The sequence below is a fragment of the Corythoichthys intestinalis genome, chromosome 16 (assembly GCF_030265065.1).
Source record: "Corythoichthys intestinalis isolate RoL2023-P3 chromosome 16, ASM3026506v1, whole genome shotgun sequence".
Lineage (NCBI taxonomy): Eukaryota > Metazoa > Chordata > Actinopteri > Syngnathiformes > Syngnathidae > Corythoichthys > Corythoichthys intestinalis.
Window position 1 is genome coordinate 49,021,921 of NC_080410.1, and position 24,155 is coordinate 49,046,075.

General features: G+C 40.6%; 1 protein-coding gene across 7 annotated transcripts in view; it reads right to left on the reverse strand.

Annotated features, from left to right (window-relative positions):
• Positions 1-24,155, reverse strand: part of LOC130931692 (E3 ubiquitin-protein ligase rnf213-alpha-like) — a 148,551-nt gene that overhangs the window by 101,764 nt on the left and 22,632 nt on the right. For all 7 annotated transcript variants that reach the window (XM_057860663.1, XM_057860659.1, XM_057860658.1 and 4 more), the window contains 15 exons: positions 22,059-22,171; positions 21,806-21,967; positions 21,069-21,268; positions 20,698-20,996; positions 20,356-20,618; positions 16,125-16,304; positions 15,840-16,032; positions 7,606-7,658; positions 7,348-7,513; positions 7,128-7,280; positions 4,286-4,384; positions 4,087-4,209; positions 3,793-3,976; positions 3,543-3,716; positions 3,313-3,462 (listed from right to left, as the gene is read on the reverse strand). In XM_057860663.1, coding sequence (XP_057716646.1) covers positions 3,313-3,462; positions 3,543-3,716; positions 3,793-3,976; positions 4,087-4,209; positions 4,286-4,384; positions 7,128-7,280; positions 7,348-7,513; positions 7,606-7,658; positions 15,840-16,032; positions 16,125-16,304; positions 20,356-20,618; positions 20,698-20,996; positions 21,069-21,268; positions 21,806-21,967; positions 22,059-22,171 — 2,512 coding nt within the window. The remainder of the gene's footprint in view (positions 1-3,312; positions 3,463-3,542; positions 3,717-3,792; positions 3,977-4,086; positions 4,210-4,285; positions 4,385-7,127; positions 7,281-7,347; positions 7,514-7,605; positions 7,659-15,839; positions 16,033-16,124; positions 16,305-20,355; positions 20,619-20,697; positions 20,997-21,068; positions 21,269-21,805; positions 21,968-22,058; positions 22,172-24,155) is intronic.

A 24,155-nucleotide genomic window follows, 5' to 3' on the forward strand; every position in this document is an offset into this window, starting at 1 on the left:
TCCTTCTGTCCAAAGACACCCCCCCCTTCTATTCAGTTTTGTTTTTTTCGGTCAATTTTTTTGGCATGTTGTCCTGAAGGGTAAATGTTTCTAATCAATTTGAACTTGTTATTATTTACTGATTTTATTACATTTTATTTTTCAGTATCAAATGGTCAAAAATGTACTTTGCGTGTATTTTTACAGTTTGGATGTGCCTTTAAAAAATTTTTTTTTTTTTTACTTCAGGCAAATTGATGCGCTTTAAGTCTTTTCTGTTACAAGCAAAACAATGTTAATAAAGTTATACTTTATTATAAGTTGATCTATGTTACTTTTTTCTTTAATAGAAAAAAAGGACACAATGTTAGGCTGAGGCGTACTTATAATCGTAATATTATAGACAAATGATACTATTTACAGTGGCGGCAGAGAGTTGGGGGGGGGGGCGCGAAACATTTACGTCTTCCTTGGGGGGGCGTAAGAGAAAATAATTGAGAAGCACTGCCCTAAAGAGATACATCAGGCTTGAAAATGTACACACACACCCTACCCCGAGGGTCAGAGACCCTCCCACCACAGTCTCCTAAAATCCTGTGGGAAACACTGCGCCCCCCCCAACCATTCCACAACCTTGGTGTGTGATGCATTAAAAACAGGTGTGACGAACAATTTGCCGGTCATTTATGATTCATAGAACTGCACTAGTCACGGATGTAACTTTTGTTCTATTTCATTCCTGCTGACCGCAAGAGGTGGTGCTAAACCACAGAATGACCGATACCGGAGTAATCACAAGGAAGCCCCGGCACCAACCATAATGCTTCTGCACTGCGGTGACGGCAAACAAACGGCGTTAGCGCAGACCCTACGCCGTAACCTGACGTCCGCCTCCCAAAAAATCCTGACTACTCGTTACGTTAATGCTTCGTGACGTGAAAGTCATAGGACTATGATTGATCCGCTCAGAACAACACCACCGTCATTTTCAAACATTCTTGAGCTACAGTGCTGGCCAAAAGTATAGGCACCGCTACAATTCTGTCAGTGCTATATTTCTCCCAGAAAATGGTTGCAATTACAAATGCCTTGGTAGTAATGTCTTCATTTATTTTGCTTGCAATGAAAAAACACAAAAGACAATGGAAAAACAATTAAATCATTATCATTTTAGACAAAACTCCAAAAATGGGCCGGACAAAAGTATTGGCACCCTCAGCCTAATACTCGGGAGCACAATCTTTAGACAAAATAACTGCGAACAACCACTGCGGGTATCCATCAATGAGATTCTTACAATGCTCTGCTGAAATTTTAGATCAATCTTCTTTGGCCAACTGCTCCAGGTCTCTGAGATTTGAAGAGTGCCATTTTCAGATCACTCCACAGGTGTTCTACGGGATTTAGGTCTGGACTCATTGCTGGCCAGTCTCCAGTGCTTTCTCTCAAACCATTTTCTAGTGCTTTTTGAAGTGTGTTTTGGGTCATTGTCCTGCTGGGAGACACACGACGTCTGAGGGAGACCCAGCTATCTCACACTGGACCCTACATTATGCAGCAAAATTTGTTGGTAGTCTTCAGACTTCATAATCCCATGCACACGGTCAAGCAGTCCAGGGCCAGAGGCAGCAAATCAACCCCAAAACATGGGAACCTCCGCCATGTTTGACTGTGGAGACTGTGTTTTCTTTGAAGGCCACATTTTTTTTCCTGTAAACTCTGTGTTGATGCCTTTTCCCAAAAAGCTCTAATGTCTCATCTGACCAGAGAACATTCGAACCTTCTTCCAAAACATTTTTGTCATTCTCAGGCAAGTTTTGGCAAACTCAAGCCTCCCTTTTTTCATATCTCTGGGTCAGAAGTGGGGTCTTCCTGAGTATTCTACAACAGAGTCCCTTTTCATTCAGACGCTGACGGATAATACAGGTTGACACTGTTGTACCCGCGGATTGCGGGACAGCTTGAACTTGTTTGGATGTTAGTCGAGGTTCCTTATCCACTATCCGCACAATCTATCATTGAAATCTCTCTTCAATTTTTCTTTTCCGTCCACATCTAGGGAGGTTAGCCACTGTGCCGTGGGCTTTACACTTATTGATGACGCTGCGCACGGTAGACACAGGAACATTCAGGTCTTCGGAGATGGATTTGTAGCCTTGAGATTGCCCATGCTTCCTCACAATTTTGCTTCTCAAGTCCTCAGACAGTTCTTTGGTCTTCTTTCTCTTCTCCATGCTCAATGTCCATTTTAACTGGCGGCAAGTGTGATTTAGTTATTGCCACCACCTATTACGTGCCACAGGTAAGTAAGAGGTGCTGTTAATTACACAAATTAGAGAAGCATCACATGATCATTTTTGGAATTTTGTGCAAAATATTATTGATTTAATTTTTAGTTTAAGTTTAGCCCGGCCCAATTTTGGAGTTTTATGTAAAATGTAGGGCTGTCAAACTAATACAATTTTTAATCGAGTTAATTAGAGCTTAAAAATTAATTAATCGTAATTAATCGCAATTCAAACCATCTATAAAATATGCCATATTTTTCTGTAAATTACTGTTGGAATGGAAAGATAAGACACAAGATGGATATATATATTCAACGACTGAGGTGTCCTGCCTAAGTACTGTATTTGTTCATTATAACAATAAATCAACAAGATGGCATTAACATTATTAATATTCTGTTAAAGCGATCCATGGATACAAAGACTTGTAGTTCTTAAAAGATAAATGTTTGTACAAGTTATAATAATTTTATATTAAAACACCTCTTAATGTTTTCGTCTTAATAAAATTTGTACAATTTTCAATCAAAAGATAAACTAGTAGCCCGCCATTGTTGATGTCAATAATTACACAATGCTCATGGGTGCTGAAGCCCATAAAATCAGTCGCACCCAAGCACCAGCAGAGGACCACAAGTTACAAGTGGACATTGCACTGTGCTGTCATTTTAATCTGTTTGAGCGGGGCATGTGTATTAATTGCGTCAAATATTTTAACGCGATTAATTAAAAAATTTAATTACCGCCCGTGAAGGCGATCATTTTGACAGCCCTAGTAAAATGATTATGATTTGTTTTTACATTCTCTTTTGTGTTGCAAGCAAAATAAATGAAGACATTACTACCAAAACATTTGTAATTGCAGTCATCAGAAATTGAGCATTATCTGACAGAATTGCAGGGGTGCTGTGAAAGAATATGTTATTCATGTTTATAAAAGGTGGTTGACTAAATACTTATTTGCCCCACTGTAAGTAATATTGTTTTCCCTTGACCCTCACTGGAGTCCTGTGGCCCTTTTTTAACATTCAATTTCTAACAGTACCCTCTATGTGCTTGTCGAGGTGGCGGATCATTTTGAGAAGGGCGTCCACTTGCTGCTTCTCATGGTACACAGCTTTGACTTCATCTTCCCTACACTTCAGAAGCCTTTGCATTTTGCCAGTATCCAGGTGTCGCTCATTCTCAGAGAGACCTGGAGAAGACAAGGTTAACCAACACACAATATAGTACGTCTTGTCATGTCTCCGGCAGTATTTCGTGAAAAGCACTTACCGCTCCTCAGCAGTTGTAAAAATGCATTTTGACTCGCCAAAAGAATATTCAGCAGCTTCAATGTGATGTTTCCTTTCATAAACTTATTTTTGATTTCTGTCAATGTCGACATGGCGAAACTTATTCTCTCTCTGGCACCGCTGGTTAGTTTGTCGGAAAGATTTTCCTGTGCACCTGAAAAGGCAAAGAACTGACATTTAGGAGCCAAATTTCACATTTCCTGGGGGGAGGGGTACAAACGACCCTTTACCATGGAGCTGGAAAATGTATTTGGCACCAGGCCAGGATAGAAGGTGCTGAAGGACCACCTCTTCTCTAGGTTCATAGTTTCCTTGGTGGTCTTTCGGCCAGGAGCCGGTGACAATGGCTGAGAGGAGCTTCATAAACTTGCTCGTCATTTTGAAATTCTCAAACAGATGTTCCCCAGACTTGTTCTAGATGAGGATATTAGACAGATTCACTTCCAGACAGCCATAACTCTCCTTAACATTAAAATAATCATTAAAAAGACTAACAATAATGAGTGAAGAGAGCATAAAGATACCTGGCATACTGATGAAACCGCCTCCAGTGCACACTTCTCAATACTAGGTGCAACATGCTGAAGAGAATGGTCGAGTTCCTCTATTTTTGTGCGGTAAAAGTCAATTTGATCCATAGGTTTTTCCTAAAACCATACCGAACAGATGATGCGCATATTTTGTTGTCGGGGAGTGCGTATATACAGGCTGTATATACTGTACCTTTTTGTATTTGCCCTCAAAATCCAACAATAATTTCCGCTTCCACTCTTCTTGACACGTCCTGTTGTTGAAGTGGATGCCGATTACGCGATTCCACATCTGCGAAAACCAATAATTCACCAAATATTTGAGATATATTTAGATGAAAGGAGCCGGCCCGGGGCTGTGTGGCCCCATTCAGACTCTCCCCGAAGACCTGAATAAGTGTGTAGGTGCCAAAGGTGAGCGATATTTACAGTACAAAAGTGGAGAGTGCGTGAGTTAAGAGGCCGGATTCCACAGGCGGGTTTCCACCTGGTATAACAATCGGCCGCAAGACGAGAGAAGTACCAGGGCCCCAACCACTCTTGCCCCAGACTCCTCCCTGCAACCCACCCCAGCCGTCCCCGCCGCCCGGGCACCCACCCTGCATTCCCAAACAGGCGCCACACCACGCGCCGGACACTAGGACAACCACCCCCCTAGCAGGGGGCAAGCCCCTCCCCAGATCCCACTGGGCCCACCAACAGAAGGGCAGCCGCTACAGCCCGGAAGAGGCAGGCGGAGCCGGAGACAGGCCCAAGGAGGGACGGAGGCACACCCCTCCCTCAATAATCGTCTTCATGTGTTGTATCAGGACTAGAGGCGTGCGAAATTTCCGATTCTAAGATTATTCGCGATTCGGCCGTGGAAGATTCGAGAACGATTCACAAATAGATGAGCCAGATGAGGTGGTTCGGGCCTCTGATTAGGATGCCTGGGTGCCTCCAAGGTGAGGTCCGGCCACATCCCACGGGGAGGAGAAAGTGGGGCCGACCCAGGACATGCTGGCGAGACTGTCTCCCGGCTGGCCTAGATCTTGGATCCTCCAATGCCCCTTTCCCACTGAAACTAGTGTGTCAACACAGATTTTTTCCAAGCCGATGCAACCCACTAGCAATTGGCATCTTTCCCATTGACAAAAAAAAAAAAAAGCAGTGTCTTTTTTTTTTTTCACCTGTCTAAACCACCCACAACTCCTCAGCCGTGCATAAGGGTACGTGATGTCACCACGCTAAGATGCGCTTCGAAAACTGCGACCAAATTCTTTCAGCTCAAGGAAGTAAACAATGCAGAGCAACATGGAAGACTCCATTCCAGTTGTGTTCTCTGTTTTCATGCTTTTTACTGCCCTCAAAATGGTCGAAAAGCAGCAAAGGATCAACACTCTGCTTGTGCTGAGCCAACATAGGCGACGTGAATTTTGGTTTGATCGACGTACACGCATCGACGTAACTACGGTTGTGGGGCGTGTTAAATGGGAGGCGATTAGCACGTTGCTATGACCAGTGTCGTCACAGATTACTTGAAAAAGTAATTTAATTACTGATTACGCCTCAAAAATGTAATCTAGTTACTTTACTGATTACTTCATTATCAAAGTAACTAAGTTACTTTAAAAGTAATCAGTTACTTTTTACCCATTTTTCTCCCTTTGCCGCCTCAACATAAGAATGACAACAGAAAAATGTCATTACATGTAATTGACTTTCCGATGATTGAATTTAAAGGGGAATATCAGAATTTTGCGCTAGCTTAGCCACTCCAAAGCCCTGAAACCAACAAATATCTGACAAACTGCTTGGAATTTGTTGAAACTAACTCCACCGACCAATTAAACGCCGCTAACTCTAAGATTAAGTCTAATGTCAAAACTTCTGAATTTCGGGTTATGGTTAACAGCATATCAATGCCAATGTAAAACAATGCAAACTGACGGCACAATAATCAACAACACACAAGTGGATTGTACAGTGCAATAAACACAAAGGTGGTGGCGGGCGCAGATGCTCGTGCACATAAACAACTCAGAAGTACTCCTTTCAACACACACGCGGTCAATTTGGCCACAAAATGTGGCGGCAACTAAGCATTTTACACTCAGTCGTACTTACAACACATCCCACAGATGCTAAACGAACACATCACCTCACGGCATGAATGTGCAACACGCATATGATGTAAACAAAGCTTGCCAACTTGGAGCGTAGACTGCCCGTCGTTGCTACGGCAAAGCTACAAAACGGCCGCGCATGTAGGGGGTCCAACCTATTGCTGATACCCTCCAGAATGAAGGCAAAATACTCACCTTCATTCATCGATATCCACAGATCAACATTCCCTCGCAACGTCTCAATACTCGGCGCGAATGTCCACCCGCCTCAGTCCAACAACACGTGATGCGAGACCAAAACAGGAAATAGCTAAGAGGTTGTCATGGAAACACGTACCGGGAACCTTTTATTTTAGCATTTTCTATTCAAAATGCTCTTCGTACATGACTACAATATTCTTCATTCTACATACGTTATGAGGCAATGAAAAAATAGTAACGCAGAGACTAAGGAAACTAACTTTAATCAGATTACTGGTGTAGAAAAATGAACGTGTTAGATTACTCGTTTCTGAAAAAAGTAATCAGATTACAGTAACCCGTTACTAACGCGTTACTGACAACACTGGTTATGGCACATCACGTAAGAGCCTACGTCACCACGTAGATTAGGGTGTTGACTGTTGACCCGGGGTTTTGCTTTCACACTGCAGGACGATCAGAACCGAGGTGATTTTAACGCGGGTCGCTTGGCGGGTTGATTGACACGGGTTGCGGCGGGTCGCTGCACCTTTCCCACTGCCACCAAAAGCCAATTGTTAGTGGGTTCACATGGTTTTTTTGGCCAGTGGGAAAGGGGTACAAGAAGAGCTGGCTGAAGTGGCTGGGGAGAGGTAAGTCTGGACTTCCCTTCTGAAGCTGCTGCCCCCACGAACCCGGACGGACGGATGTCGTCCAAGCCATTTCATTTGAAAACAGTATTATACTCACTTTCATCTCCTCGGTAGCCTCAATCTTGCTGCCCCAATAATTCCTGGATAGTAAATTGTCCTTGAAATGTGAACTCATCCAGCCTCTCATGAGGCGCATGGGCTCTGAGAGTTCTGCAGGGGATCTCTCGTGTTGTCCTCCCTCTTGAGCATCCTAAAAGGGAATCATTTTCTTCTTACGTTGGAAACCACCTTCGGTGAAAGCTGGACGACTGGCATACCTGATTCATAAGTGGAGCCACCAAGTCAAACACGGACGCGACCAGTTCCATGCATGATACTGGAATATCCTTGGAATGACCTAATGTCTTGGCTCCACTGCAAATCTTCTCAAATAGGTTTACCACTGCAACCAGGCATGATCTTGCATCGGTCTTGTTGACGGAACTACCAAGGATTCAGTAGAGAAAATTGAGTTGAATATACAAAATGAATAACAAAAGTATAAGGGAGTACAAAAACACAGCAATAAAAATTACCTGTATTTAAATTCTAGATTTTTCTGTATGTGTGAAAGAATTCCCGACACATCCTAAAATGAAAGCCAACATTGGGATTATTTTATGACATTCACACTAACCCTTTAGACTCCGCGCTGTACAATGGGGTACGCTGGTGCCCCCTTGATTTCTGAGGGCCATAACATCCGTTGTAATCATTATGAAGACGTCATTTTTGGCCACTGTAGAGGAACAGTAGCTCTTTCATTCAACACTAGATGGCAGCACTGTCGCATGGTAACTAAATGAGTTTTCCTGAGCTGACTTGAAGTCAGTGAGATGAAGTTCGCGTCTGTGGCCGCCATCTTGCATCCGCCATGTTTTGTATCACAATCCATTTTTCTCACAATTACCTCGACAAAATGACATCACGACGACAAGGCAGGGGTAGAAAAGAGAACCCTGACTTCGCTTTTCCAACATGATTCAAAACAATTCTTAAAGAAATATTTAGCATTGATATTATAGTATATTACTACATAGAGTAGCATTATAATTTTGGTTGTTCCGATCATGTTTTTTTGCTCCCGATCCGATCCTGATCGTTTTTGTTTAAGTATCTGCCGATCCCGATATTTCCCGATCCGACTGCTTTTTTTTTTGCTCCCGATTCAATTCCAATCATTCACGATAATTTTTCCCAATTATATACATTTTGGCAATGCATTAAGAAAAAAATGAATAAAACTCGGACGAATATATACATTCAACATACAGTACGTAATTACTGTATTTGTTTATTATGACAATAAATCCTCAAGATGGCATTTACATTATTAACATTCTTTCTGCCAGAGGGATCCACGGATAGAAAGACTTGTAATTTTTAAAGGATAAATGTGACATTGCATATAGTGACTAAATATTGCCATCTAGTGTATTTGTTGAGCTTTCAGTAAATGATACTGTAGCCATTTAACTATTCTGCCCAAATGCATGATGGGAAGTGCAACCATGACTGTGCATAGTGGCACCAATTTATTTATCTTATAAAATCAACCACCACCTTTCTTCCCCACATTGCTTCTCACGATATTTCTAATTGTTGAGAGAGGGGTTTTAAGGCTTTAGCCAATTAAAAAAATTGCTCCAAAGACTGCCAAAATTCACTCTACTCATTTTACTCTGTCTTTTACTTCTATATATATTTCTAATTGTTGAGAGAGGGGTTTTAAGGCTTTAGCCAATTAAAAAAATTGCTCCAAAGACTGCCAAAATTCACTCTACTCATTTTACTCTGTCTTTTACTTCTATATATATAGATAAAACGGTGCCATTATAGATTGAACGTGACAATGTGTGAGTGGGTCGTGCAGCGCATGCGGTAATTGCGTTAAATACTTTAACGTCATTAATTTAAAAAATTAATTACCACAGTTAACACAATAAATTTGATAGCCCTATTATAACCCAAAACTAAAGACTGGATGAGTGTAAGACATTTTGTCTGTAACGTTAAATACAATTACAAAACAATTCATTTAAAAAAATATATATATATATATATATATATATATATATATTAGGGCTGTCCCAAACGACTAATTTTCTCCCGATTAGTCAGCCGACTATTTTTACGATTAGTCGACTAATCTTATAAATAAAAGAAAACAATTTTTTTACTAATGTAGCAATGAAATTTTTTGTTGACGCTTATCAATTCAAAAAACATATTGGAACACGTAAATTATTTACTTAAGTACAAATAAACACGTAAATAACAATAATAAATCAAAAAATAAACGAGTTCAAATGCTGATAGAATTAACTAGTGCAAAAGAATGGCATGTAAACAGATTCAGAACACTGACTTCCTTTCCAACATGATTCAAAACAATTCTTAAAAAAACACCTCGCATTAATATTATAGTACTATATATAATAGTATTATGATAATTATAATTATTCATTGCCAATCAGATTTTTCCTAAAGAGTGTCATTTTAAAGGTATTTTTAGTGTAGAATCTGAATTTTGAAGTATGTGGGATTAACTCCAGAAATCGCTATTTATATGAAGAACATGACATGCTTTTATTTTGAAATGTTTACCGGAAGTACGTTCGCTAAACCGCTAACTTCAGCTTTACACTCAGCAAAAAAGCACTTTTTGTAATTGCAAGTAGTGTCAGTAATAGATTTTTTTGGGGTCATTTTTTCGTTTGCAAATGTTGTTAACCAGTCATTTTTCTTGTTTGAACCGCAAGTTTGCTTTCACGAGACAACTGCCAATGTTTTATAGCAGGCTAAAGTAAGTTGCCTTTTTCCCCCATTCACCTCAGTGTAGCAGTGCTAACGTGTTTAATATGGATGTGTTTTCTTATTTTGTATGTCTGAACTTTAATTATACAGCTTGTTGATAAGAGAAAGGAACTGGAGCCATCAGCACGCACGCACCAATGTATGCACGCACGCACGGACGTGCGCAGCGATAAAAGGCAGCCGTGAAAATTACCGGCCTCATTTTTATTTGCCGTGCGATAATTGGACTCATTGCATATCGTGACAGGCTTAGCAACTTCAATAAAACATGTCGTTAGTTAGTTAGATGGACTTACAAACTGGTTGACGGCGCTTTAGGTGTTCATTCTCGGCCGACGTGCAGCCAAGCTTGGCATTGAAGAGACAGGACAAAACAGTGTACCCTCCTTTGTTTCTTTGAAATAAGTCAATGTTTTGGACACTCTGGTGCGCTTTTTTGTCTTTGTGCCGCTTTCCCCGCTTGCATGCAGAGCGTCCCACATTCTGAACTTTCCACGCATATATTTTTTTAACCCTTCATTAACCGTCGACGTGATGTTTTGCTCGTCGACGGATTTACGTCATCGATGACGTCGACTATGTCGACTAGTCGGGACAGCTCTAATATATATATATATATCAAATAGGGCTGTCAAAATTATCGCGTTAACGGGCGTTAGTTTTTTAATTAATCACGTTAAAATATTTGAAACAATTAACGCAGATGCCCCGCTCAGACAGATTTAAATGACAGTACAGTGAAACGCTCACTTGTTGTGTTTTATGGAGTTTTGCCGCCCTCTGCTGGCGCTTGGGTGTGACTGATTTTATAGGCTTCAGCACCCATGAGCATTGTGTAAGTAATTATTGACATCAACAATGGCGGGCTACTAGTTTATTTTTTGATTGAAAATTTTACAAATTTTATTAAAACGTAAACATGAAGAGGGGTTCTAATATAACATTTCTATAACTTGTACTAACATTTTTCTTTTAAGAACTACAAGTCTTTATCGATGGAACGCTTTAACAGAATGTTAATAATGTTAATGCCATCTTGTTGATTTATTGTTATACTTAACAAATACAGTCCTTATGTACTGTATGTTAAATGTATATATCCAACTTCAGTCTTATCTTTCCATTCCAACAATAATTTACAGAAATATATGGCATATTTTATAGATGGTTTGAAATGCGATTAATTATGATTAATTAATTTTTAAGCTGGAATTAACTCGATTAAAAATTTAAACGTTTGACAGCCCTAATATTAAAAAAAGGCATGTCCGATATTTTTTTGCCGATTCTAATACTTTGAAAATGACGTAATGCCGAGCGATCGGGACATCTTTAATTATAATCATTGCCAATGAGACCGCTAACAGGAAGCTTTACACTCCGCAAAAAAAGCTCTTTTTGTCATTGCATGTGGTGTCAGTCATCAATTTTTTTTTCATTTTTTCGTTTGCAAATGCTGTTAACCAGCAATTTTTCATGTTTGAAGTGTCACCTTTTAACCGCAAGTTGGCGTTTTGGAGAAGACTGCCAATTATAGCAGGCCAAAGTAGGTTGTCTTTTTCCCCCATTAGCCTCAATGTAGGAATGCTAACGTTTACAGTGTTTAATGTGGATGTGTTTCCTTATTTTGTATGTTTGAACTTTGTTCAGCGTGTTGATGACCAATAAACTTCTGTGAAAGGAACTTGAGTCTCATATGCCATCAAAACACACGTGTACACGCACGCACAAATGTATGCATGCGACCATAAAACGCAGCCGTGAGAATTACCGCTAGGGCTGGGCGATATGGCCTTAAGTACGTATAACGGTAAATTGAGCAGATTTACCTCGATAACAACAAATGACGATAAATTCGCCCAAGTGGACTGTTATACAGTTGTGGTCAAAAGTTGACATACACTTGTGAAGAACATAATGTCATGGCTCTCTTGAGATTCCAGTTATTTCTACAACTCTGATTTTTCTCCGATAGAGTGACTGGAACAGATGCTTCTTTGTCACTGACACAAAAAACATTGATGAAGTTTGGTTCTTCTATGACTTTATTATGGGTTAACAGAAAAAGTGATCAAATCTGCTGGGTCAAAAATATACATAGAGCAACACGAATTAGCAATTTTGGTGACTTAGAAAGTTGTGTCAGTGAAATGAGCTTCATAGCGTGGCCTCTTATCTTCTTGTGAGTGATTATGAGTGACTACAGCTGGTGACTTCTCTGAGGCCATTTAAATAGGGCTCATTGGATGCAAACGCCCACAAACGCTACAATGGGAAAGTCAAAGGAGCTCAGCATGGATCTGAAAAAGCGAATCATTGACTTGAATAAGTCAGGAAAGTCACTTGGAGCCATTTCAAAGCAGCTGCAGGTCCCAAGAGCAATAGTGCAAACAATTGTTTGTAAGTATAAAGTGCATGGCACTGTTTTGTCACTGCCACGATCAGGAAGAAAACGCAAGCTATCACCTGCTGCTGAGAGAAAATTGGTCAGGAGGGTGAAGATTCAACCGAGAATCACCAAAAAGCAGATCTGCCAAGAATTAGAGGCTGCTGGAATACAGGTGTCAGTGTCCACAGTCAAGCGTGTTTTGCATCTCCATGGACTGAGAGGCTGCCGTGCAAGAAGGAAGCCCTAGCTCCAAAAGCGGCACCTTAAGGCTCGACTGAGGTTTGCTGCTGATCACATGGACAAAGATAAGACCATCTGGAGGAAAGTTCTGTGGTCAGACGAAACAAAAATCGAGCTGTTTGGCCACAATGCCCAGCAATACGTTTGGAGGAGAAAAGGTGAGGCTTTTCACCCCAAGTACACCATGCCTACCGTCAAGCACGGTGGTGGTAGTATGCTGTGGGGCTGTTTTGCTACCAATGGAACTGGTGCTTTACAGAGAGTAAATGGGATAATGAAGAAGGAGGACTACCTTCAAATTCCTCAAGATAACCTAACGTCATCAGCCCGAAGATTGGGTCTTGGGCGCAGTTGGGTGTTCCAACAGGACAATGACCCCAAACGTACATCAAAAGTGGTAATGGAATCGTGAAGAATTTCGGTAACGGTAAATTTTCGGTTTACCGCCCTGCTCTAATTACCGCCCTCATTATTATTTACCATATCGCGATAGGCTTAGCAACTTCAATAAAACATGTCGTTAGTTAGTTAGTTAGATGGACTTACAAACTGGGTCAGCCCATTTAGGTGTTCATTCACTGCCCATGTGCAGCCAAGCTTGGCATTGAAGACACAGGATAACAGTGTACCCTCCTTTGTTACGTTGAAATAAGTCAATGTTTTGGCCACTCTGGTGCACTTTTTTGGCTTTGTGCCACTTTCCCCGCTTGCATACCAAGCGTCCGACATTAAAAAAAAATCTCCTGAACCCCCCTTTAAAATTATCTCCTCGGATCTACACAATTCACGGAGGTCACCCTTTTTGACTTCAAAACGGCAAATTTCGCCGAAAAGTGAGAGATTTTCATGCTTGATTGTTGATGAAATCCTCTTCCTCCGGATCCATGTCCTCTCTTTCTGGGGACTCATCTTCAGACTCAACGTAATTCACTGCTTCTACTCGCCTGCTAAGGACCGGACGCTCTTCAACACCACTGGCCAAAAATGACTTCTTTATAAAGAGTACAACAGACGTTATGGCCCACAGAAACGGGGGGACACCAGCGTTCCCCATTGTACAGCATGGAGTGTAAAGGGTTAAAGAGAAGAAAAATAGCTTTTTGGGGCAGTCTCAGTTAAATGAATCTAAATTCAAGACTTTTAAGACCTTATTTAATGCCATTTCAACTGAAAATTAATACTTTTCTCGCACCCATTATTTAGATCATAATGAATCATATTAAATAAATAAAGCACTGAACATCAAATTTAACCTCAATTACTAAGTGCGTTTGACAAAAGAATGCACATATATTGAAGATACAATTAAAACACATTTAAAGTAACATTATAAAGTCTGTCAGAATTTTTTAAAACACGCACACGCACACAATAATTATGGACAAAAAGAGGAGGAGGACAGGACTCAGACCAGCCATCTTCTGTAACAGGCTAGCCGCTAGTGCACCTGCCAAGACCCCAGTGGACATGGCTAACTCTCGAGTTAAAACGGCGAAATTCACATTCATTCGAAAGGCAAACCGAAATGTTTAAGCAGGTCCACTGCCTTTGCATGACCCATAAACTGCAACCTAAAGTACTTGAGCCCCTATCACATACTCAAAACAATCATTTTAAAATCTTAAAATTTTAATCTTCCCCTCTGCGAGTCCGCAAAACCGCATCTGTTTATTTATATTTAACAAACTTTTCCAGTGTTATTTCGTTGTGTAAATAAATGTATAATGATCATAAAAATATGTAGTCTATTTAAACGTGAAGAAAATGTGCGGGTTTTTTTCTGCCAACTGAGAATTCGTTATAAAAGACAAGCTTTTATGCAGACATCGTCACAAATGTTATCACACAAAACGCCGGTCGGGCTTTAATACCCGCGGACCAGTTCGGGTCGGGCTGGATTTTTTAGGCCCGATTTTACCTCTATAAAGTCTTGATGAGCTTAAATTGGCTGCAGTTACGAAGTCAGGAATGCTTCCTCCGGAAAAAAACACGATTTGACCAATATTATGTTTAACAAACTTTTCCAGCGTTATTTCATTGTGTAAATGCATTTATAATGATCATAAAAATATGTAGACTATTTAAACATTAAGAAAATGTGCATTGTTTTTTTTCTGCCAACTGAAAATTCGTTACAAAAGACAGTTACGACATCGGGAACACTCCCTCTGGAACAAAACGCAATATGACCAACATTGTGACAGCCGATGCCGACCAAAAATGACGTTATATCCAAAACAGATCACCAATGGACTCATTTGAAGTATATGAATGCTGGTCTGATTTGGTGTTCAAATCTGTTTTGGTGTTCAGAATCCACAATACTTCTGCCTGCAGGGTTTTCGTTCCACCGACAAACGGACGCGTTCCCAAAGCAGAGGTGGATGGATTCTCCGTTTTGCGTGGTGGTTTGGCACGCACGAGTTGCATTTCGATTTGTAGTGCAGTGCATCATAAAAATTCTATGCGTCATCTTCGTTATGGATTTAAAAAAAAAAAAAATTTTTTTAATCGTCACGGATATAATTTAGGTTGCACTGAGATGTTCTGGAAAATTAAGACCACGGTGAAAAAATTCCAGACTTACAACAGCTAATTTAATAATGGAAAACTAAATTCAATGCTTTTTTTAATACCTTTAATAACCCGCGGGAACCATGGTTAAGATGTTAGGGTTTTGTGCACTCAACAGGGCTTGGGCAAGGAAGCATGCATGCATGCATGGAGTAAAAAAGTATTTTAAACTCGAAAATGCAATTGCTTGAGAAATTACAATGGGACATATCCTGTTCATATCCATTTGGAGGACACGTCCCGTTGAAATCAGGTCACAAAATGACAATGGGCTGTATTGGTAAATATTCAAAAATCATAAGAACTTATGTTTTCCTGCCATTGAAAATGAATGGGAAATTTGGACGTAAATGGCTCACAAACGGGACAGTTTTAGGCAAGTTTTGGGGGAACCGTAAAATTTTGCCAAATTCTGAATACAACTTTTATGCTCCTTACCGTCCTGGAATTTTTGATGTGTTAAGTTATGTGATTCGGTCAGAAATTGTAGGACATGTAGTGTTTTGCAAATTTTTTTGTTTTTTCAAAAAATTAACGTTTACGGGCGAACGAAAAAAATTCTTGGAGTGGTGGGGGGATATTTGAAAAAATCCTGTGTCGCGCGAAAATTCCGGTCGTTTTGATATTTGAAAGATGACCGACGCACCGAAGAAACGCCATTTAAAGACAAAAACAAAATTTTACTATATGGGCGAAGCCCCCATCTAAATAACACTAAAAATGCCATATAGTACCTTTAACAAAACATACCTGAAAGGTAGTGTAGCTGATTTCCTTTGGTGCTGATTTAGCGAAAGCACGAAGTATGTCCAAAAGCTGGACATTCACATTAATGCTGTAGTCCTTTATTTCATTGAGAGACATCAGATTCAATCCAGATCGCACTAAAAGTGGATCCAACTCCATTAAGTGACTATGTGTTTTCATCGTCTGCAATATGGCCCTGATGGCGAAAGACAAAACCAAAAGCAGTCATTTTTAGAACAGAATCAAAGTGAGACAGACAAACATAACATTAGTTGAGATTGTTCTTACATCCTATCATTATTGTTGGTGACCTTTCCAAGGTCTTGCAGACCATTCCTAGATGTCAACACCTGGAAAGGCTTTGCGTCTTTGCCGTCAAGGAGGTGCAAGAGCGGCAATGCCACAATCCAATTGGGGTTCCCTTGGTGTTTCACAAATTTGATGAGAGTCAACAAGTCACTTGACAGACTAGAAAAAAGACACAAGAAACCCATTACCAAACTAGATAAAAACCGCAGTCAGTTATAGTTTGAGGTGCAGCAATTAATCGACAAATGTTATAATAACCAATTAATCGCTTAGGACATCCTTCACCTTAAACCTGTCTAAATTCTTGAAATGATAACAGTGTATCACAAAAGTGAGTATACCCCCCGCATTTCTGCAGATATTTAAGTTTATATTTTCATGGGACGACTCTAATACAATGACACTTTGACACAATGAAAAGTAGTCTGTGTGCAGCTTACATAATAGAGTTCATTTATTTTCCCCTCGAAATCCCTCCAAATATAGCCATTAATATTTAAACCTCTGGCAACAAAAGTGAGTACACCCCTTAGAAACTACATTCCTAAATGTCCAAACTAAGTACTGCTTGTCATTTTCTCTCCAAAATGTCACATGACTCGTTACAGGAGTGCTGTCAGCATTGCTGCAGAGATTGATGAGGCGGGGGGTCAGCCTGTTAGTGCTCAGACCATACGCCGCACTCTACATCAAATTGGTGTGCATGGCTGTCACCCCAGGAGGAAGCCTCTTCTGAAGACGGTACACAAGAAAGCCAGCAAACAGTTTGCTGAAGACATGTCAACAAGGCAACATGGATTCCTGGAACCATGTCCTATGGGCGAGCTTTCTTGTGTGCTGTCTTCAGAAGAGGCTTCCTCCTGGGGTGACAGCCATGCATACCAATTTGATGTATGGTCTGAGCACTAACAGTCTGACCCCCCCCCTTCAATCTCTGCAGCAATGCTGACAGCACTCCTGTAACGGGTCACATGACATTTTGGAGGGAAAATGACAAGCAGTACTCAATTTGGACATTTAGGGATGTACGTAGTTTCCTAGTGGTGTACTCACTTTTGTTGCCAGAGGTTTACACTCACCGGCCACTTTATTAGGTACACCATGCTAGTAACGGGTTGGACCCTCTTTTGCCTTCAGAACTGCCTCAATTCTTCGTGACATAGATTCAACAAGGTGCTGGAAGCATTCCTCAGAGAGTTTGGTCCATATTGACATGATGGCATCACACAGTTGGTGCAGATTTGTCAGCTGCACATTCACGATTCCAATCTCCCGTTCCACCACATCCCAAAGAGCTCTATTGGACTGAGATCTGGTGACTGTGGAGGCCATTTGAGTACAGTGAACTCATTGTCATGTTCAAGAAACCAGTCTGAGATGATTCCAGCTTTATGACATGGTGCATTATCCTGCTGAAAGTAGCCATCAGAAGTTGGGTACATTGTGGTCATAAAGGGATGGACATGGTCAGCAACAATACTCAGGTAGACTGTGGCGTTCCAACAATGCTCAATTGGTACCAAAGGGCCCAAAGAGTGCCAAGAGAATATTCCCCACACTATTACACCACCACCACCAGCCTGAACCGTTGATACAAGGCAGGATGGATCCATGCTTTCATGTTGTTGACGCCAAATTCTGACCCTACCATCCGAATGTCGCAGCAGAAATCGAGACTCATCAAACTGGGCAACGTTTTTCCAATCTTCTATTGTCCAATTTCGATGAGCTTGTGCAAACTGTAGCCTCAGTTTCCTGTTCTTACCTGAAAGGAGTGGCACCCGGCGCGGTCTTCTGCTGCTGTAGCCCATCTGCCTCAAAGTTCGACGTACTGTGCGTTCAGAGATGCTCTTCTGCCTACCTTGGTTGTAACGGGTGGTTATTTGAGTCACTGTTGCCTTTCTAACAGCTCGAACCCGTCTGGCCATTCTCCTCTGACCTCTGACATCAACAAGGCATTTCCGCCCACAGAACTGCCACTCACTGGATATTTTTTCTTTTTCGGAACATTCTCTGTAAACTCCAGAGATGGTTGTGCGTGAAAATCCCAGTAGATCAGCAGTTTCTGAAATACTCAGACCAGCCCTTCTGCCACCATCAACCATGCCACGTTCAAAGTCACTCAAATCATCTTTCTTCCCCATACTGATGCTCGGTTTGAATTGCAGGAGATTGTCTTAAAGGGATCCTCTATTTTTAAGACATGTAATTCTTAAAAGATAAATGTTAGTATGAGTTATAATAATTTGATATTAAAATCCATCTTAATGTTTTTGTTTTAATAAAGTTTGTAAAATTATTTTAAGTGATAGGTCGCCATTCTTGTTACGTCGCAGTGCGTGACGTCACCAGTCACGTTGCCGAAATTCCAGCATGTCACTCGTTAGCTTTCCCAACATGTCGTCAGTTCTACCCTTCCTATTTGAACCAGATCTGAAAAGTGAAGAGCAGGACAACACTGTCGGTCGTTCACAAGACGAGCTTCAGGGGAAAATGCGAGCAGCAAATACCTGATAAGACAAAAGTTGGGCAAAACTGGTGATGCGAGAGTATGCTGTTGGGAACTCCGGTTTTATTAGCAGATATTCAAGGTAAGCATATTGCGTTTTCAAACTTATCCCAATATAATTATGTAGATTGTTAGCATCCAGAGCTGTCGTGTGCTTTACATACAGTACAGGCCAAAGAGCACACCTTGTGTAATCCATGTCTTGTACATTGTAATGCGTGGTAGCTAGGATACGTGTATAAAAGTACCAAAAAGGGGAGAAGCTTCCACTATGCACATTTATTCACAAAAAATATTTCCACCTTGACCACTCTTCAGCAGTAAGCAAACACGCGTTCCCTGACAAGCTCCCAACATTGTTGTGAAGTCCACGTCGGAGTCACTGTCGTCACTGTAGCATGCCATAGTGCTTTAATTATTTCGTATAATTTGGGGAAAACTCCCACGAAGAATAGTCAACATAAAAGATTGCAATAGTAATCCAAATCCGCGTTTTTTACTCACTCGAAGATCCAGGAATTAGACCGATCTCATGGCAATGTCTCAGCCGTCGATTCCACAAAATAGACTGATCCGAAAATCCGCTGTGGGACCGACGAATCAAAAAAATGGACAGATCCGAAACCAATATTGCAGACGCGGTGGGACCATCGGATCCAGAAAATAGATGGATCCCTTACTTGACTGAGGATCCGGGAAAAATGTTCGGGCGCCAGTTGTAACGCGTGGTGGGTAGGGTACGTGCATACAGGGACCAAAAAGGGGGAGAAGCTTCCACTTATGCACATTTATTCACTAAAATTAATAATTCCACCTTGACCACTCACTTCACTCCCCTTGTTTCCATTTGACTGGAAATTGCATCCAAAAGCAGCACATTGTGGCATTTTACTTCGCGAGTTTAGGCAGCAATAAGCAATTGTTAAACACGCTACACATTGGGAAAGATACCAATGACGTCATCACTGCGAGCCCGCAAACCATGGCGCCAACTAACGCTAAAAATATGTAGTAAATATTATAAAATATTGCCATTGATTTAACAGTTTATGTGTTTCTAACAACATATTTTAGTTCAAGAGAACAATTGTGGTTTATTAGAGCCTACATGTATTTAGGTTAGAGGATCACTTTAAACCATGTCTACATGCCTAAATGCACTGAGTTGCCACCATGTGATTGGCTGATTAGAAATTAAGTGTTCACGAGCAGTTGGACAGGTGTACCTAATAAAGTGGCCGGTGAGTGTAGATATTAATGTCTATATTTTGAGTTATTTTGAGGGGAAAATAAATGAACTCTATTATATAAGCTTCACACAGACTACTTTTCATTATGTCAAAGTGTCATTTTTTCAAGTGTTGTCCCATGAAAAAGTATACTTGAATATCTGCAGAAATGCGAGGGGTGTACTCACTTTTGTGGTACACTGTAATTATGTGACTTTCAGTAAACTTTGGGAGCTGCGAGTACCAGCCATTCTGTATTTTTGCCTTTCGTAACCTGAAGTATCTTTTGTAACATAAGGCAATACTTTCCCGTTGAAGAGACATTCATAAGTAGAGGTACCAATATATCTCAAAAACGATAGCAGCACAAACGAAACTTTTTACAGGTCAAGCGTCGCACAAACAATTCACATTTTTCGGTAAACTTGCGTTTGATGGGGGGACCAAATTCTCGAAGGTCCACTTGACTTACCTTGGAAGAAGTTCAGCATCATGACAAAAACCTTCCCAGTATCGGAGGAAGTCGTCTCTGTCAAGCTCGGGTAAACACAGCTCAGCGCACAGTTGGTAGTAGTGGACAGAGTCCAGTTTGATGCTGTACCGTACGCACACAAGGAGCATGATGACAGCCGCTCGCAGCCGATCTTTAATGTACAAACGTTCACCTCCATTTCCATCACCCCATAACCTTGGAGTTACATATTTCACCATGAAGTTCTTTAGCACCGTAGACAGCTGGGAAATATAAAGAGGCTTATTATTATTAGGTTACAATACACCAGGACAGATTTGCTATATAAGTAACAGAACGTACATTGTTCTTATTGTAATAGTTCCATTTCTTATGGACTGCCTCATAGGTGGATGGATTTGCGTAAACCTCAAAGAACTGATCGAGTTGGTTAAAAAAACTTTTCAAGTTGATGTCACTCCAAGTCCTGAGAAGGTCAAATATTGTGTCCAGCATTATATCCGCTGCAATATCTCGGCCTTGAATGATTTTTTTATTCTGGTCGGACCAAAATTTTGACAATCCCAAGCCCGACATGATGCGATCCATAGTACTCTTTGGTGGCTCAACACACAGAAAGTCATCATATTGATGCCAATCCCCTAAAAAAAAAAAAAAAAAAAAGACAATTAATAACCAAAGCAGTTTACAAAACAAGTGTTGGTTTTTCCTACCGTCTTCATTCAAGAAGTGAGATTTAACAAACAGACATCTGTTGGTCTCGTGTTGGTTACAATTCTCTTTGTAGATAAACTCAAATGTTTCTTTTCCCTTCTTTCGAACAACGTATTTGTAAGGTATTGACACCGCCTCGTTGTTCATTTTTTGGGTCTCCACCTTGCCTTCCACCAAAAAGCCATGCTCGCCAAGATTCCTAAACAAAAAGTCGAGAAATTTTAGAAAACATAGGTTCTGTAATGGCAAGTGAACCAGAGCATAGACTTCATAATGTATTGACGGCTCAGATCGGTCATGCACTGCGCCTCGACAGGAGACAACAAGCTGACGGATCATTTAGTCCATATAACTAACTACACTGTAAAAAATAAAAATAAAAAAAACAATAAAATTGAGGTAACAATTTACACTCAGTTTGATTGTGTCAAGTTTAGCAAAAAAGAGGCCTTTTCCAAATTCAAGTGGGCGCCATTGAGCCATTTTTTTTTTTTTTAATCGAAATTTACGCCAAGCCACATGTGTGTGCAATTGTTGGGTTTTGAGTTTTCGAGCATGTTAAAGCCTCCAAATTTTCCATTTTCCCTTGAAAAAAAAATTAATAATCATAATAACCATTTGCAGAGCAATAGGCTCTCGCACCACTTGGTGCTCAGGCCCCAACAAGGAAGACAATAGGGCCCGTGCAGCAGCAATTATATCGAAGAGCACACTAACGTACATCCAGGAGAATTACCTTGTCGCATAAAGCTCCAATAAATTCTCCTCCCATTTTGATAGAGGAGGTCCAGCTCTGATGAAGATGTGATCTTTTTCGCTGTCGAATTTAAAGTCCTTTGAAAGGATTGCGTGGAAGTACAGAGTGAGTCTGTTTCCGGCAGGTATGGTCATGCTCGCTCTTGAAATACAAAGACCAAAAGGGAAAACTCGTCATGAATCATTATTATAATTGTCATCATGGGAAACGCTTACAGCTATAAGAAACAAACCTAATGGGCGCTTGTTGAAGTGGAGTGCTGGATTGTGAATTATTGGCCTGGTGGTTCTGCATGTCTTCCACTACAAAGTGTGGGTCCACACTCGAGCCAGTCTCTGGATCAACCTGCAAGAATGCAAACACTCCTTTAGAACAGAACAGAATGCCTTCACGGGATATAACATTGCGTGTGCACCACAACCCATTCATTGTGTATGTGGGAGGAGATTTCTCAGGGAAAGTGAGCGACTGCGGCAGCCGTTTTGGACAAAGTGGGAGGTCTCGAGTGAATTTCTGCCAAGGGGCGGGGGTCGAAAATAAAGACCTACTCTATTTTCACAGTGCTTCTGCATTGAAGTCAAGAACGCATCCAATAGCAGAGGGGCAGGCGTACTTATCTGTGCTAACAGGCTGTTTTGGCGAACGGATACACACATATCACAGCTGACGAAACCTTGGTAAACGCACTTCTGGGACACTTGAAAAATGACTCAGTAGCCACGTTTACATGGAGCCAAATATTCCAATTACTAAGGGTGTCAACAATAATCGATGCGGCGATGCATCCCGATGCGGGGCAGGGACGATTCAATTTGATGCGGGCAACACGCTGAATCGATTCAGCGCATTTTAAAATATATAAGTACGTTCAAAAATCTTCCCTGCGCAATTCCGGTGATGCAATGGATTTGGTTTCCCTATTTGTATTGTTATTTTCATGTTTACCTGTAGAGAGAGCTACTTTACATTCAAAGCAAGCCCATAGAGGTTAGATCGGGCCTAAAAAATTCCAGCCCAACCCGACACGGCCCGTTGGTATTGAAGCCCGACCGGCCAGATCAATTAACTATAGATTTGCATGCCCGAGCCGAGTGATGCGGAAAAAAAAAACGCAGCAGCAGCAATTTATTTTCATTTCTTCAAGTTTTCTTACTGTTTAAATAGTCTACATATTTTTATAAGAGTTCTAAAAGCCTTTACACAACGAAATAACGCTGGGAAAGTTTAATATAAAAAAACACGGTTTTGCAGACACACAGAGGAGAAGATTCGAAAGGATCACATTTGCCTTTGTGTGCATAAATAAAAGTGTCTTTCCTAACAAATTCTCAGTTGGCAGACAAAAACGCAAGTTTACTCAATATTTAAATAGTCTACATATTTTTATGAAATTTATAGAAGCATTTACACAACGAAATAACGCTGGGAAAGTTTGATTAAAAAAAAAAAAAAACACGGTTTTACAGACACACAGAGGAGAAGATTCAAAAGGATCACATTTGCCTTTGTGTGCGTAAATAAAAGTGTCTTTCGTAACGAATTCTCAGTTGGCAGGAAAAAAACGCAAGTTTACTCATATAGTCTACATATTTTTATGAAATTTATAGAAGCATTTACACAACGAAATAACGCTGGGAAAGTTTAATTAAAAAAAAACAAAAAAAAAACATGGTTTTACAGACACACAGAGAAGATTCGAAAGGATCACATTTGCCTTTGTCTGCATAAATAAAAGTGTCTTTCGTGACAAATTCTCAGTTGGCAGAAAAAAAAACGCAAGTTTACTCAATATTTAAATAGTCTACATATTTTTATGAGAATTATAAAAGCATTCACACAACGAAATAACGGGAGGAGAAGAAGAAAAAGAGGGCTGTGCCACAGCCCTCTGCGCATTTTTTTTTTTTTTTTTAAATAATTTATTAGTTCGGCGCGGCGGCCCGACCCAACCCACCGAAACGTGAATGCTTAACATTTCGGGTCGGGTTCAGGCACAAGATCTAATTTCTATGCAGGGGGGACGAGGAACCCAAATTCGCTTCCTCACCGGAGTAACGTCACAGACAAGCGCAGTTGTAATCGAGAGAGCAGAGAGATAGGACATAACATAACAATGGCTGAAACTGAGAAAGCGGGAGCGAGAAATATTATAGATATAAGATAGGCTACTTTTGTTCTACATTGCAATTTAGTTGATGTTTTGTTTGCAACTGATCTGATCCCTGGATTGATATTGCGATAAAGATGTTGCAGCACTACAATATTTTCTTTGTCGTTTTCTTTAATATTTACTTGAATATTTTTATTGATGGGTCGTTGTGACTAAAAT